This window comes from Aphis gossypii, chromosome X (genome assembly GCF_020184175.1).
Source record: "Aphis gossypii isolate Hap1 chromosome X, ASM2018417v2, whole genome shotgun sequence".
NCBI lineage: Eukaryota > Metazoa > Arthropoda > Insecta > Hemiptera > Aphididae > Aphis > Aphis gossypii.
The window spans coordinates 64,003,870-64,017,329 of NC_065533.1; the positions used below are offsets into that span (position 1 = coordinate 64,003,870).

At 27.0% G+C, this 13,460-nt stretch overlaps 2 protein-coding genes across 2 annotated transcripts in view; both read right to left on the reverse strand.

Annotated features, from left to right (window-relative positions):
* LOC126551575 (UPF0746 protein DDB_G0281095-like) overlaps positions 1–13,460 on the reverse strand; it is a 327,628-nt gene that overhangs the window by 255,541 nt on the left and 58,627 nt on the right. The gene's annotated exons all lie outside the window — the stretch shown is intronic.
* Positions 2,511–3,592, reverse strand: LOC126551577 (uncharacterized). Its single transcript, XM_050205342.1, has 3 exons — positions 3,370–3,592; positions 3,145–3,307; positions 2,511–2,670 (listed from the first exon to the last, which is right to left on the reverse strand). The coding sequence occupies exons 1-3, from the start codon at positions 3,511–3,513 to the stop codon at positions 2,519–2,521; spliced, it is 459 nt and encodes a 152-aa protein (XP_050061299.1). The 5' UTR covers positions 3,514–3,592; the 3' UTR covers positions 2,511–2,518.

Here is a 13,460-nt window from a genome sequence, read left to right on the forward strand (position 1 = left end):
TGAATTAATCAAAATATTAAATTTTTAAATAGACAATGATAAGGTTTCAAATAATTTGTATTATTATTTTGTATTTGTTTGATTATTTAAATACAATAATTATACATAAAACCAGAGTACTTTGTATTTTTTATTTTTTTTACCTAAACATTAAAAATGGTTAAGTGCTGTTTTGTACCAGGGTGTAATACTGGTTATGCTTTAGATGTCAAACAACAAAAATCAATTATTTATATTATTATTATTTATATATTATATATAATATTTTGAATTTTAAACTTTTTTTTACAGGAAACACCTTTTGAACTTTACTTGTATATTTAAGTATACTTAAATATAAGCAGGTAATAAGTAATGAATGATAATTTATATTTCATTCAAATACAAAAATAACGTACATTTATAGTAAAATACATATAATATGTGGTAAAACATAGCCCTCTAATCGAACGACGCGCTCCTGGTGGCAGAATAACCGTGCGACTTTTGTCGGGCCACTTTATAAAGTTAGCTCATAGGAGTTTGGTCTCCTTATCTCTAATCTTCATGGTACACAGCCAAGGTTTATAGATTATTATCTATAAACCTTGCACAGCTGAAGCTGCTGGTATAGATAATAAACTTTATCTATATCTGTGATATTTTATGTTTTGTTTACATTCCGTATGTTGACATTGTTGGTTGATTACGGTTTTTAAAATTTTATTTCTATTGTGAATTAACCATGTATTAACTGTAATCGTTTTAAATTAATATGATTCTATGTCGTGTTGATTCCTTGTGTAACAATTACATACTAACATCAAGACGAGCCATTTCTTAAAGATTTCATTATGTAAGTTTAATAAGTACCTATCACATTAAATTTACTTAATATTTACTTATAATTATGTTTTTTGTTTATTGTTTAGATATTACTAATGGCTGAATTTTATCATCAAATATGCATATTATAGTGTAACCAAGCTCAGCTGATGTTATACTCAGTGTACTATAATACAAATTGTTATTAGTTTCTCAACTGGTAGACTTTAGTACAGTGGTATTCCAAATAAATTTGACCTGATTACTATGGACTATTTACAATATTAATTATTCAAATTAAACCATTAAATAAAGGATTTTTTTTTTATATTTTATAAAAATAACAGTGGATTAATAAATTTCTTAAATTCTAAGTTCAATAGATACAGAATTGTGTAAGAATTTTGTATCACACAGCACATTGAGTAATGACAAATTGTTTATAAGATTCATAGTTCACAGTACATCAACGATATCAACTAATAAAAATGTTTGCACTGTTAAACCCAATGAAGGTAATTGAAAGATTCATATACTTTCAACCCTTAAATTGATTAAATATTTTGAATCTGTAAAAAATAACAAATTTAATGTAATAAATTAGTATAAACATATATAATAAGTGGCTTTTTAAGTATTTACTTTTTACCTTTAATGTATTATAATATATTCAATAAATTGTTAGTATTCGAGTTGTATCATAGTTAAATGTACAATGTAAAATATGAAGTATTATGAATAAATAAATTTAAATAAACTCTGATTATTTATTTTTAGTCACTGTATATTATAATTATATACTTGGCACAAAATTACAAAATAAAATGTCCTAAACAATTTAATTATGTATGGAAAATAACATCTATTATACAGGCTAAAGTCATCTAAATACTTAACACTTTAAGATAGGCTTTGCTGTATAACTGATATTATATAAGTTATTAAAATGTGTTATGATCCTAGGCGAATACATAATGAATGTTGATAATCTTAAGACCGCACAATTAAAATTGTAGTTTGTATTTGGAGGATTGAATACAAACATACATAGTATAAGGTATTAAGGTCAGAAGTGTGGATAATAATATCCCACACAGCAAGTTCATATTTAAAATAAGTTAAAACAAAGTTACAAAAAAAATAATAATGTTCCAAAAAATGTTTGAATAAAGTTAGTCATAGATTAAATAATGTTAATATAACATTATCCTACAATTTTTTGGCCACAGATTTAATGTTTGTTTTAATTTAGTTTAATAACATTATACATAATGTTTGTAAAATGTTATATTAATGAGAATCAAATATTTTTTTTAAATTACTTTTATTGTTTGCAAAAATGTTTTCTTCATACAAATATGTTATATTATATCTATACACAGTTGGAAATAAGTAAAAAGTATACTAACATTAGAAGATATTAGGTACACCCCCTTCCCTTTTCCCAAGCTTTACAAAAAAAAAAACTTTCAACGTGGTTTTGAAAACGTTTTACACGTGATCCCTCCCCCCTGATATTGTTTTCCATATATAATTGTCTGTGCACCATTGTATTAATAATAGTCATAATACCTGCCCTAATTCATTAGAAATAAGTTATAATCTTACTAGCTAAAGAAATTATTGACACATTATGCAATGAACCTTTTTTTATTAAAAATTATTTACAAATTAAAAATTAAAATACACCTGTAGGTAATATAAACAATAAAAATTAAACTGAATAAGTTTGAGATGAATAGAGAGTCACTTGTTTTTTATTCTTATCTTTAATTCTAAATGGAGCATGTGAAAGCCAAGTCCCAAGAGGTATATCAATTTCTTTTTCTGTGTTCATTTTATACTTGATATGGGTTCTAAGGGCATCTGAAATGAAAAACTATATTTAAAATATGCTGCAATATGTAATACATAGGACTGTAGCTTTGTCCCTCCATAGACAAGTTGCTATCCCCTACATAATTTTAAATGTATGAATGTAGTGATGTGTTATAGTTAAATAGGTATACATTTTATCGTCCTCCTAACATTTGATTTGTCTCATCTGAAGATTTGGTCTAGCTAAGAGTCTTTATTTCAGCCCACGAGAGATCAGTACCTCTATTTGACCAAAACTTGTCTGATTTCACGCATCTTCCATTCAACCACCTACCAACAGCACCACATAGTGTGGGCAATAGTGCTCCACACGTCTTCTGCATGTGCGTGACGGTACTGGTCTCTCTTGAGCTGGAGTATAGTAACAGCTTTATACAAATAAAATTATCATCCCAATAAGAAGCCAAAACACAAAACTCAGTCTTAATATAATTTTTAACAGTCACAAATAAAATATTTTACCAATAATAACACGATAGATCAGCAATTTCGAAAAAGGTGATTTCTTCTTGAATCCATACAATGAATGTTTTGTCAAAATTTCATCATCAAATACTCTAGCCATTATTTTTCGTACACTATTTCCCAAGTCTTTATTCCCAACTAATAACGACAAATTACTAACCTATAAACAATAATATTTCTTTTTTTAGTTACAAACCATATCTGATAAATTATTATATTTACCAACGACATTCTGAAATCAGTATCTTGAATTTTATTTTCAATAGCTAAGAGTTCGTGATGATTTGTTACTGGCAAAAACGATTCAATGTCAAAAATATCTGCAGATATAGGAGTAGATAATGATTTTGTTTGAATATTATCCATTAAAACTTGTACATTTGCTTGAGTTATTTGATTAACATTAACTAAACCACTAATGTCATATTTTATGTGAGTTAATGTATTTATCACAAAAGTTTGAAAATCTGAAAAATATATTAGGTACTTATTCAAAAAAATAACAGTTCACTTCATTTTTTAATAAAACAATTTAAAAGTCACCTGATGTGGACATGTTAATACAGCGATTATCTCCTGCAGTGCTTAGGTTTACATTTTCAATAGTAGGAACTTAAAAAATAGTAATAAAACATCAAAATATATTTTGAATTTAATTATTATTTTGTATATTGAATACCTGACGACTTGTTTCCTTTAGTTTTATCAACAAATAGCTGTTTCTTTACAAGCATACTGCCACTTTTATTACTGTAGGAAGAAATATCATCGCATTTTTCAACTGACCATTTACCGATGGGTGAATTTATTACATGCACAATATTATTAGTTTTCAATTGATTCTTAACTGGAGTAAGCTTAGGAGTAAATGTTAACAATTCTTCTAATTCTTCATCAACTAAAACTTGTTCTAACTCATTAGCATCTAAAATTCAAAAATAGGGATAACAGTAAGTATTATATGCAATTACTTATATTATTATGTTTATAAGTCTATAAAAAAAGTACTTTGTAATTCATTCCAATTAATTTCATTATTAAAACCAAATGTAGGATCTTTAGAAGTATCATCATTATCATCGCCACTACTAGAATCAGAAATTCTTGTTGTTTCATTGGATGGAACCTTGACTTTGTTATTAAAATCTTCTAAGTAAAAACAAATATAAATATTAGATAACTATATTTATATTTAAATTAAAATTTATATTACCTAACATATTCAAATTAAAACACAATAAATAACGATAATTCCAAAAGGGAAAATATCACAACCAGTACATTATCAATATAAAAATTAATACTTTTGAAAGTAAAATTAATAATAAAATAAAGGTACTTAGGTAAAATGTATAGCAGTATAGACAATCCGTTAGTTTGGATTTTATACTTATATGGGTATAGATTTTTCATTATATAAAAATACCTTTAACAGGGATATAACGTGGTGGACAACTGTCACTTAGATGAGGTTTACATTGATCTTTGGTTTTTTTTATATAATTGTATACATTGGGTGATAAACTTGGACATTTAATCTTCTTTTTATGCTTCATATTATTATTTTCTTCTTCGGTACTTGAAAATTCAGACTTATATGTAGCTTTAGTTAATTTATTTCTAGCTTCAAGAAAAGAAACTATAAAAAAATTAAAACATACAAATTGTATTATTGAAAAAAAAAATTTTTACATTTTATTAGATAGATAAAATATACCTACCGTATGTTTTATTTCCAAGTTTTCTGGCTGAATAAAATGTAAAATCATCAGGATTAGGTTTTATTTGTTTTTCTATATATTTTTTTACAAATTTTGAATTTTTAGGCCATGCACAAGTATTTTTGCGTACCCAAAAAGGTACACTATTATCATTTTTGAATAATACAATATCCCAACCAGCCATCTGCAATTGTAGTGTGAATATACTAATAAATATTTTAAATTATCAATCATCAGTATTATCACAAATAAATTTATATACATATATACATAATACAATAAAACAAATAATACAAAATAATTAATCAGTAAATAGTTTAAATATAATTTTAATTCTGATCAGTATGTATGATTGGCATAGCAATCAATTTTGCATTATGCAGGAATACCATCATTTTTTTTTTTTATTTGAGACATTGACCAATATTTAATTCTTTTAAATATGTTTTTTATTTCAAATATGTTTAATATTGATGAATTTATAGGATCATCAAATAATGGATTTAAATCATTAAAATATTTTCCAATTAGTAATATATTTCCCATGTCATTCTGTACAATATTTAAACATTTTACAATTTCATTATTTGTAGTAAGAAAATAACTGTCTTTTTCTTTTTTTTAATTTTAATGATATGCTTTTGAATAAAAATGTATAATATTGAGACCCAGATATGTTTTCAATGAGTGGGCCATTTGTATGTGAATTATTCAATATTGGCTGATAAATTGGAACATCTATCTGGCTACAATTTACTTGTTTTGAATTATATTTTTCAAAATAACGGTTTATAACTTGTTCTAAAGGTTTTTCGCTTTTTCTCAAAAATAATTTAAGTTCCTTCATATAATTTTCAAAACAGAAGGCAGAGCAATTGTCCAATGGCCCATAGTTTTGATAATCATCACTAAGATGTAATAAATTATGGATGTTATGTGATATATTATGTACACCGTAAATTTTTTGAAAACTTTTTACAAAAAATGTAAGTAATTCCCTAGCATAATTCAAAAGATGATTATTATTTGAGCTGAGAAGAATTATCATAGCAATATTCAATTCCATAAAATTTGTATAGCATTCGTCTGTTAATATATTTTTTAAAACTATAGGCCCAGTATAAAGTAGAAATAAGCGAAACTCTGTTGCTTTCCATCTGCGCATTTCAAAAATACTTCTAGACTTTCTAGCAAAATCTGTGGTAATATAAGAATTTAAATTTAATAAATTTGATGAAAGCTCATGAGTTTTTCTAGCTCTTACACGGACATTTAACGGACCTTTACTGAACCAAAGAAACATAAGCTTCTTAGTAACACCAAGACATACAAGATGCATATAATCAATACTAAACATATCAACAGAATTAAATCCATCAATTTGTGTTAAAATGGAAATATGATTTGAAATATGGTAATCTTCGTCAAACATTTGAAGATAGCGTTCATGTGTTCTTTTTGTTGACTGATCTTCTAAATAAGGAAATGCAACTCTATTATTTATGTACTCCCCTTCAATAGTGCATCGAGTACATGAAGAAAAGCCTGCATGGCTTTTAACTTTTAACACATAAGATTTTGCTGGTGCATCACAAGTAAATAATTTTATTGAAACTTTAACATTAGTTTTATTTAAAATTACACCATTAGTTATAAGATCATTGGCATCTTGAACAAAATCTGATAGAAAATCATTGCTGTCATGAGGTTTTTCAGTTCCATAATACAAGCCAACAAGGAAAACAATTTTCTTTGGAATATTCATTATATAAGCAAGAATAGGCCCGAATTGAGCCCCACTACTTTTAGATAACGGTAATCCATCAATACCTATAGCGATTTCAATACTGGATGAATTAATTGGTGCATATTTCATAATTCCAAATTTTAAGCCAAAGTGGTAGTAAATTCCAGGGTGTACTGTTCTGATCTCTTTTGATTTTTGAGATGGGGTACCTAATAGTGTACGACTATCAAGTGGGAGATCAGTGGTATTAATATTTTTGTGTTGCTTCATTAGTTTTAATAATTTATCTAAAGTTACATGAGGAACATTACACTGAACAGCCCAAATACTTAATTCATCCCTAAATGAATGGATATTATGACTATTTTCAAAAGATACTGAAGCTATATTATTTATTTGGTTATCAATTGATTCATTTGAAGATGCATAAGAATTCTGAGGAGCATAGTTAGGTATTTGGTGAATAGAATTCAAATGTTGATTATTAGATAACAGTAAAGTTGATAAATTGTCTGATTCAGAAGATGGTATTTGAAGGGACTCTGAATTAGTAGAATAATTGGCCATTAAATTTGTATCAACATTGGTATTGGAATAAATATTGTAAATTGTTCTCAATTCTTCTCTAGTTTTTCGTCGTTTAGAGCGATTACTTTTAATCATATTTCTGATACTTTTAATATTGTTCTATCAAAAATTTACATTTAATAAAATATTAGTTACTTATCAATCAGAACAAAAGATATTAAAAATATGTAATTTAATTAGTTACTTAAGTCTCGCTTATTATAAATAATAATCAAACATATTCTAAGAAAAGTCCATGTTGACTATTCCTCCAACATTTTAAAATACTTATATACATAACTTATATTACATCTTTATTATATGGGTGGATACTGAAGAAAAATAAAAAATTTAAAAAAAATTATATAATTAGATACTTTATAAAGTTAAATATTATGTAGGTACCTTAACAAGTAATTATATAAATTATTAGTTAATTATTATAGATTTTACTTATACCATATTATAACTTTATCAATATTCCCTTAATAAGTACCTATATACACTATTACACATTTTTATCGTGACATCCAAGACCTAGATATACCAGAAGACTTTAAAATTTCAGTTATAATGTCAATTGTCAATACACATAAAGGAAACAAATTAACATTGAAATGATTTTCCCAATCTCACTATCATCTAACAATTCAAAATTCTTTAAAAAAATTAATAAAAAAGAACTAGTCAATTACCTTGAAAATAATAATCTAGGTAATACTTTATTTGGTTTTAGACTTGGTAAAAGCACAAAACAATTGCAACAGTAGGTACTTATATCAAGCTATATTTACAACTCATTTGAAAATAAAATAATTTCATCTTTTTGGATCTAACAAAAGCATTTAATACTGTAGATCATAAAATATTACTACATAATTTTAACAAAAAATTGGTATTATAGAAATAACTTACACTTAATTAGAATCATATTTTAAAAAAAAAACCCCCGTTTAAATTAATAATGAATAAAGAAAAATCATACTAAGACATATCTAAATTTATATGTGTAATTTATTAATAAAAGATAAATTAATTTTAATTGTCTATAATTGTATTTTAACATACTTAACAGTTAGCACGAATAATTTATTACAATACAAAAAATTATGAAATTATTACTCAAGGGCCTTCAGTCTTCACATAAATATGTTCAGAGCATGTGAAGAATAAAATAAAAATTAGCTTCAATACGTTATTATTATATTTTACATTTACGTGTTTATTCATTATTGGATAGGTTTATAATTATTATTTATTATTTATTCATATTTTAATTAAATATATAGGAAGATAGCATAATATTATGAAGTAGAGATAAAAAGCATGTGTTATACGGTAAAACTTGTACCGTAAACGACATACAACAATAAAGATGGTAATCTTAAGTAATATAAATATATACTTAATACCTTCTTTATTGTATGATAGCTAAGAGATATACAAAATACAAATATTAAAAATGAGAAAATACTTACTTTTAAAAAGATGTAGGTATAACACTATTGCCAGGAACACAAATCGTCTCGTCAAAAATTTAAAATAAATCACGACACTATATAATATAATAAAAAAATTATAACAGTACATGAGTGTATATGCCAGAAGAGTAAAGTAAAGTAATTATAGTAAAGTATTATAATAAGCGGTAACGCTCGCGATAATCACCAGCCACCACTCGTCCACTCGGCTAGTCGATAGTCATCGGTATCTCGAAGATAACCGATGTCCGAACACTCCGAACCAATGATATAATATTATTATTATGTAATTGAATTTCGTTTAAAACTATTTTTAGTCAGAAAATATGTTTTTCTTGACATCATAGACGATAGTGACGAACGCGGAACGACAACGAAAGACGGACGAGCGCTTAGACTGTCTAGTGTCTAGACTCTAGAGTCTTTTATCAACATTCAGCACATTTCAACGAAATAATATTATAATGATATATTATAATATAATATATATATATATATATATATTAATCCTGTTGGAAACCAACTATAGTTATGTTTTGTTCTTGCAACGGAGACGAGAACCGCGTATAACGTGGCTATTGGTATATTACGTGTTACGTGGTATCTACAATTTTTATTTTTAGTATGTTTTTACTCTAAGAACGAGCACTGTTTATTTGATATTTTTCTCGATTACTTTATTTTCTTATTCTATTTATAATGCACTATGCAGTATTGCAGTGAAAAAAGAATCTAGCAAATCGGATTATTAAATGGCAAATAAACAATAAATTTAGAAAATACGATAAAATATCCCGTCTATCCAAGAAATAATTGACAAAAAATGACCTTGTGTGTACTCTTAGTTGAATACTTGAATAGTTCATACGCGATGCTCTTCCCCATCGTTCTACCATAGTAATTTATTAGTAACTGCATATTATAATAAATAGTACCATCCACCTTATCTAAAAACAGATACAGTGCCTAACAGTGTCTATTGTACCTTAATTCATAACAAGTACTTTAAAAATCATCTTAGGAGGTATTTGGTTTTGTTAGTATTGGTAATACCTTTGTAAAATAAAATTATCAGATCATAATAATCTATAATTTTTTACCTATATGTATTTATTATGTAATTATTGTATGTAATATTTTTTAAAATTACGTGTGTGAAGTTGGGTGACCAAAGCTAGGTGACTGTTTTTCAGACGAATAGTGATAAGAAACCTTGTATGTGTTGCTGCATTATGTTTAATTCCAGGCGCCAAACATTTATATTGCCATTTCTAAGTTACTTCACCGTTATAAAACACAAGATAGCGCAGCTATGTTGCTAATTTTTATAGCACAGTAAATCGCCAGGTGTTCCCCGTGGAGTCGCCAGTGGCTTTAAAGGAGGGCCGAATGGGCCGATATGTTCAATTGATAATATATATATATATAAGTATAACACTTTTGACCCACCTACATATCCTACATATAAATCTACATATCCTACATATAAACCTACATATCCGGATAATTGTTTTCCGTAGGACGCGTAGTCGACGGTAGTCGTGCGTAGTTTTTAATTTTTTTCGTCGAGTTCCCGGGAGAGTCGAAGAACTTAACCTACATACGTGGAAAGCCAAGAAAATTTCCCATCAGACGTATATATTTAAAAAGGACTCATAGCTTGTTGGAAAAACGAAAACGGCGTACCAACAAGCCAGGTGACTGTTTCCCGTAAGACGCGTATCGGGTAGTCGTGCGTAGTTTTTAATTACTTTGTTGTATTCATTTATATTAGCCGCCATTGATTTGCGGCTTCCAAAAATTATTAATGATGATTTACTTAAAGTGCAAATATTATAGAAATATTATACTTACACTCTACGAGAAGTGAATTTGATTATCGTCTATTTTATGTTTAGTTGTATTGGACTGTTCATGTGAGAATTATATTTTAATTGTTTTTGTTTGTTAAGTTTGTTGATGTTTGATATTTTTTCATGTTATTTCTTTAGTGTTTGATTTATGTTTAATTCAATTTTGTTTCTTTTGAATTTGTTGGATTTCAGTTTCAGCCTAGGAGGTGTTAATTTATTGATGTATGTTTAATGCTTTTATATGACGTCTTTAGTACGTGCCATCTTTTGTAGAATTATTAAATGCCAGTATTGTAAATACCATATTTTTAACGAAGTCTATTGATGGTTCAGAATCAGTAGATGGCGTCTCACATATCGTTTAAAATTCGAATTTATTTAACCCTTTTGTCGATACTTATTACTCATTGTAGTTATTAGTCATATTATATTCTCTGTTAGACTGTTTATATTATTAAATATAATATTATACTATTTGAATTAGTAGCTTTATTTTATATTGTCGATGACTGATGAGTTGCTGCATCCCCTGCATTGAACATATAATATCATTATTCATTGTAGAAACTATAAACATTTTTGATTATAAGTTTTAACTTGTATAAATAATATTTTAATCTTCTAGATTAAATTCTATTATTATAGACGATAACATTCAGTATAATATATTATATATCATGATAAAATAAGCGTTTATAAAAGTTTTTTTTATCATGTTTATATATTAGTATCAAATTTATAATTAAATGTTTTTACATAGAATTCATGACCTTGTAGGCCAACGGACATATTGTTATAACATATAACGTTTATTTTTAGTTGATTAATGATTTCCCAATAAGTCCATTAAGAGGACCCTTTACCCGCATTTGGTGTTGTCCGCCTTACACACGCGTAACATAGTAAAAACTGTTAAATTAATAATAATTACATTTTTAATACATAAAATACATGGTTATTAAGGTACATGCACCTTAATAACTAAGTTCTCTATCTAGCTATCAGGATATGTATCCCAGTAGCGAGTAGGTACAATACTACAATGATTATCACTATTATTATCTTGGGTTCGAACGATATCGAATTTATTACTTTTAACTTCTGGTCTTTATATGTATTTGATAAGTATTATTATGACCATTGACCAGTGCCGTGATCACCTTCAGTGGGGCCAGGCCCGGGGACTAAGGGGGGGCAGAGGGGTCGCGTCCCCAGGGCCCACAATGTTATGGGGCCCCCCGGACAAAAATTAAGAATTCTAAATATCATTGTCACAAAAAATTAAATTAGGTATAAAAAAAAGTTATATCGTATAATATTAAATAATTAAGTATGTTTTTGACGTTTTTGTGGATATACACTATTTCACTATTACCACAGAATAAAGAAATTACAGATATTACAGTGTGTATTTCTATTCTCGATGGTTGAGTTTGATTAGCGATAGGTTAGGTTCATATATCAATAGTTTTGTTAATAATTTATTATTCGAGTTTTTATTGTATATAATCTATTTATAGATTGTTGAGCCCTGTAGCGCGTGTGGGAAATGTCACTATAGTGATTATTCTGTCTGACAGAATAATGCATGACAACTAATAATAATACTTATTGTGTTATTATTTTTTAAATAGCTCATAGATATTAGACACATCAACATTAATTATCTGTACGGGCTATACGAATTTTTTTATTTCATATTTTTTAATTTGTTCAATTTAGAGAGTATTGGGATCTCAGTAAACCACCATTTGATGCTTCAAATGTGCATAAAATATTAGAATGGTTTGAGGAAACAAAAATAAAAGATGTATTTCCTAATATTTTAATTGCAATTCGATTAAACTTAACAATTCCTGTTGCAAATGGTTCTGCTGAACGGGCATTTGTTTGTTTGGAGTACATTTTGTTTTTTATATATTTTACCTGACTTGAAAAATGTTTTGTTTTTACTATCTTTTCTATATTTATATGTATTTAACTAAAAAAAAGCGGGCAAGTGGGTACCGCTCTGCTGTACATTAGGTGCCATGTGGATCACTATTATACATTATAGGAGGGTTAAATTTGAATCCAATGATAATTATCATTGTATACGAAAAACGATTCTGAACGAAGATGATTTGTCAGCCTAGGATATAATTTCCAGTGGTTGGTGAAAAAGGTGGTTTGTATTTTAATGGCCTGAATACATCAAATTTTAAGTTATTTTATAATAATTGTTAGCTAAACTTATGAAAAATCTTGTATTAAATTTTCAACAATTAGATACTTATACAAACATTTTTATGAATTATACCTACAAAATAATTTGCAAATATTCATGCTTTTGACGAATTTTTGTCAATATTTGAACTTCAAATGCTAATAAAAAAAATTGTGCCTATTTATTCTTATAATTTTTTGATCACTATAAGAATAACTTATGAGGAACTTTGCATTACATTTTCAAGTATTTTGATAGAGATTTTAATAAAGATTTTATCGACACATAAAAAAACAATTTTCAGAAAAATTTAAAATTTCAGTTGTCTATAAATACTAAATAGGTAGCTCCCCATCACCCTCGTAACTCATAAGTGAGCACATTCGATAATTATGTTTTATGATTCATTCAGAAACTGACCAAGTGTTAAACAATACAACTAACAGAGAAGTGTTGCTCTTGTAGGAGTGCATTGAGGTTATGAATTAAAAAATAGTTAAAACTTGGCCACAATGAAGATTTCACTACTTTGATAGGCCAACTTTTTTGGGAGGGAGTTTGGAACTTGGCCTTTTTTAACTGTTATGTTTTTGTTGGGGACATCATTTATTTTTGCGGGCTTTTTACCTTTTACAACTTTGTTTGTATCCACCATAATTTAATCGGTTTTATTTTTCTACGGTGATTACTCTGAAGGATGGAAAAGAAAAATCTTTAATATTTAAGTATAACATAATA

Coding starts and splice junctions, on each gene's coding strand:
- LOC126551577 (XM_050205342.1), bottom strand. CDS start 3,513: ATGGATAATATTCAAACAAAATCATTATCTACTCCTATATCTGCAGAT. Junction 3,308..3,369: donor CTGATTTCAGAATGTCGTTG/GTAAATATAATA, acceptor TATTGTTTATAG/GTTAGTAATTTGTCGTTATT. Junction 2,671..3,144: donor GATCTATCGTGTTATTATTG/GTAAAATATTTT, acceptor TTTTCATTTCAG/ATGCCCTTAGAACCCATATC.